A 3,857-nucleotide genomic window follows, 5' to 3' on the forward strand; every position below is an offset into this window, starting at 1 on the left:
ACCTGTTGCTTATCTCTTGCTGCTTTTAGGATTCTCTCTTTTTCTTTAATTTTTGGCACTTTGATTCCTATGTATCTTGGTGTGGGCCTGTTTGGGTTCTTCTTAGTTGGGGCTCTCTGTGCTTCTTGAACTTGAATGCCTTCTTCCTTCACCAAATTAGGGAAGTTTTCTGTCACTATTTCTTTGAACATATTCTCTAACCCTTGCTCATATTCTTCTTCTTCAGGGACTCCTATGATGCGAATATTATTCCGTTTCCAGTTGTCCCACAGTTCTCTTAAGCTGTCTTCCTGTTTTTTAATCATTTTTTTACTTTTGGTTTTCTGATTGGTTGATTTTTTCTACCCTGTCTTCTAATTCACTGACCCGGTCTTCAGCTTCCTCTACTCTGCTTTTAAGACCTTCCAATGTGTTTTTCATGTCTGATATGTCATTCTTCATTTCTTCTTGGCAGTTTTTAATTTCCAACTGGTTGATTTTCAACATTTATATGTCTTTATTCATGGTGCTCATGTCCTTACACATGCTGTTGAGCTTTCTCAAGATCATGGCTCTGAATTCTAGTTCTGTAACTTGTTTAACTGCAACTCATTTATCTCATCTTCGGTAGAGGTCTCTTGTTCTCTCATTTGGCTTTTGTTTCTGTTTTTCAACATTTTGGCTATCACAGTGGGCTTTGGAGTCTGCCAAACTTTCCCTGTAGATGTTGGTGTTCTGCTGTTTGTGGCTCCCTCTCCTACGTTTGTATGAGGCAGGGAGGACCCGTTTTAAACACCACTGTCAAGTCTTAACTTTCCTGGTTAGAGTTGCTAGCCCAGGGAATGGTAGTTATCCTCTATCTCTTTTGCCTGGAGGCTATTAGTAGAGGTCACCTGAAGAACCTTGGTTACAGAGTTGACTGAAAAACTCCCTCAGTTGCTCAATGTAAGAGGATTTCCCGAGGGAAATACTGGTTGTTAATGGAACTCAATTAGCATTTCAAAAGCTACCAGGTGGGGTTGAATCTCAGAGGGAGGGGCCAGCTTGTCTCCCCAGGGCCCTGGGAAGGAGTAAGATGACCACAGTCCTGCATGGCTGCACTCAGCAAAAGCTCTGAGCACCCTCCAAATCCCGAGATTCCCCACACAGTTCCAGTCCAGTCTGCCTTCCCTCTGCCAGAGCCCAAGTTGAGTGGCTGCTGCCTATTTAGCCTCTGTCTGGGCTTTGCGTTGAGGAGCCACCTGGGACTTTAACCCGAGGGTGCTGCACCAGCTGAGGGCATAGCACCAAGCTGAGGCAGCCACAAGACCCAGCTGAGGCAGCTGCTGGTCCCAGCTGTGGCTACAGGACCCATCCGAGGTCGTTGGGCCCAGCCAAGGCAGCAGCAGCTTCCAGCCAAGGTCGCCGGACCCAACTGAGGTGGCAGGACCCAGCCGAGGTCGCCGGACACAGCCAAGGGCGCAGCTTCCAGCCGAGCCCCCTGGTCCCAGCTGAGTCCGCTGGTCCCAGCCCAGGCCGCTGCGGACCGTGGACTCCTGGCCCCCTCTCGCGTCTTCGCAAGCCTACCAGGCTTGAGTCAGTGTCCCTGGTTATGTGGTCCTCCAAGCTGCTTTTCGGTTACCCCTTCCTGACGATTTGTCTGTTTTCATTGTAATTCCAGTTTGGTCCTGAGAGATGTTCTGTGTAGCTTCCATTCACTCCGCCGCCATTTTTTCTATCCTCCATTTCTTTTCTTCTTAACACTGTCTGTGCATAACTTTTGCTGATTTTATGTATACTTGTGTTTAAGTATGAATATTTATATAAGATCTACCTTATTAATACTACGTGCATCTTTTACATTTCATAATTTTGGTTCCCTTGATCTTTCTGGGTGTGAGAAAGGTAGACATATCAAAGAAACAGAATGGAGAGACCAGGAATAGAAGCAAATGCATATGGGGATTTAGCAAACAGCAAATGTAGCATTCAGTGAGGAAAAGATAATTGTTTTTCAAGTGCATAGAATGACTGGTAGCCACTTGGACAAATAAAACTTATCCCATCATCATTCTTTTTTTTTTTCACCATATAATTACTTTTAATGTCCAGAGTTGATAATGTGAGGGCCAGAGCTTCCTCCCAGACTCAAGTTTACAAATTCTCAATTGGCTTGTGAGGCCAGTAGGAATACTTCTTCATGTCTAATTTGGTTTCTGGGAAGACTTCATTAAAATCCTCAATGGTCATCTGATCGAATGGAATTATGTTCCTCATCTTCTCCAGCTCTTTCTCGTATTGCTCAATCCTGGTCTTCGAGAGAGACAAAAACTCAGCACTACTTTTCACATCTTCTTTCTCTTCAGCATCCACCAGGGCACTGTATTTATCCTCTGGCACAGGAACCTTCAGGGCATTAAACTTCTTTTCAAAGTCATCTCCCAAGCCGGCCTTTGCTACATTGGCCTTGTAGTAAGCCCAGTCAATAGCAGGTGGTTTCTCAGGTAGGGTAGCCAACCTGGAGGTGAGGGTGTCATTCCAGGATTTCAGGGTGTTAGCAATGGCCTTCTGGTTCTGGGGTATGATTTCACCGAAAGCTACCCAGTCAATGGTTTTTAGAGCAAGTTTTCGCCCAGCCATATTGAGATCCTTCACCGACCCCAGCGGCCCACAATCCACAGTAGCAAGGAATGAAAGTTCCCAACATCATTCTTTAACAAAAACATCTTTTAGAGTGATCAAAGTAAAAAATATAAAAATTAATCTCATAAGAAAAAGAAAAAATATGAGTACATTTATTCATTATCTTAGAGTTAGAAATGACACTCTTCATGAGACTCGGATCCCAGAAAAGGTAGAGAAAAAAATATTGTTAAAGTTGCATATATCAAAATTATTCAATGTCAGTACACAAAAACTATATATACAAAGTCATAAATGGTAAATAATGAACTAATCATAGGGCTATATTTCTTAAAGATATAAAGCCTTTCTATGCATTTAAAGAATATCTCGAGCCCTCGCCCGATGCCAAACAATTCAGTTCTTCCCTATATGTCTCTGGTACCTCTCAAGCTGCCTCCCCCACTCTGGAGCAATGGATTCCAAAATGGCATTGAGGTGAATGGAAGCTACACAGACCATCTCCCAGGACCAAACTGGAATTACAACTAAAATAAAGACAAATCCTCAAAAAAAGCAACAGAAAAGCACCTGGAGAGGACCCATATAACCACGGACAGGAAAAAGAACACTAAATCGAGGCTGATAGGAACTGTGGAGGCATGAGAGGGTGGACTGGGAGCCCATGGACAACAGCTGTTTTAGCTGTGAGCAGCTCCCTCAGGATTAAAATCCCAAGCCAGCTCCACAGCACAGAGGGCCAGGACAGAGCACTAAATTACCTACAGCCACTCACCTTGGGCGCCAGCAGAGGGAGAGTGGACTGAACTGGAACTGTGTGGACACTTGGGAGCTGGGAGAGCTGGGAGGGCATTGGGAATTTTGTGCTGAATCATTCCCTCAGAGGACAGTAGCCATCTTACTCGAAGAGCCTATTTGCAGAGCCTCGGGGAGAAGCAAGAGCCCCTCCTTCAGAAATTTAACTCCACACAGCTGGGCCAGAGAAATGCAAATTGAGGTCCATTACCAGCAAGCATCTGACCCACCCTCTGGATATCCTCTTACCCTGAACACCTGAGGGATTTTTTCATTCAGCTGAGGGCTACAACGCAAAGTTATCAAGTCACTGAGACTACAGTCGTCCTTCGCCACTTTGCACTTTGACCTTCATGACTTCACTCTATTGCGGTGTTTTCAAATGTATTCATAAAAAAGTTGATCAAGACAGTGAAAATGATATAGCACGTGTTTGGTTGTCTGAGTCGATTATACACCCC

The 3,857-nt window shown here is 44.5% G+C and overlaps 1 protein-coding gene across 1 annotated transcript; it reads right to left on the reverse strand.

Moving 5' to 3' along the window:
* Window positions 1-2,047: 2,047 nt before the first annotated feature.
* LOC118643635 (ATP synthase subunit d, mitochondrial-like) lies at window positions 2,048-2,613 on the reverse strand. The gene has a single exon (XM_036281883.1). The coding sequence runs from the start codon at window positions 2,596-2,598 to the stop codon at window positions 2,113-2,115; it is 486 nt and encodes a 161-aa protein (XP_036137776.1). The 5' UTR covers window positions 2,599-2,613; the 3' UTR covers window positions 2,048-2,112.
* Window positions 2,614-3,857: the final 1,244 nt, after the last annotated feature.

The sequence above is a fragment of the Molossus molossus genome, unplaced genomic scaffold (genome assembly GCF_014108415.1).
Source record: "Molossus molossus isolate mMolMol1 unplaced genomic scaffold, mMolMol1.p scaffold_m16_p_1, whole genome shotgun sequence".
Classification (NCBI taxonomy): Eukaryota; Metazoa; Chordata; class Mammalia; order Chiroptera; family Molossidae; genus Molossus; species Molossus molossus.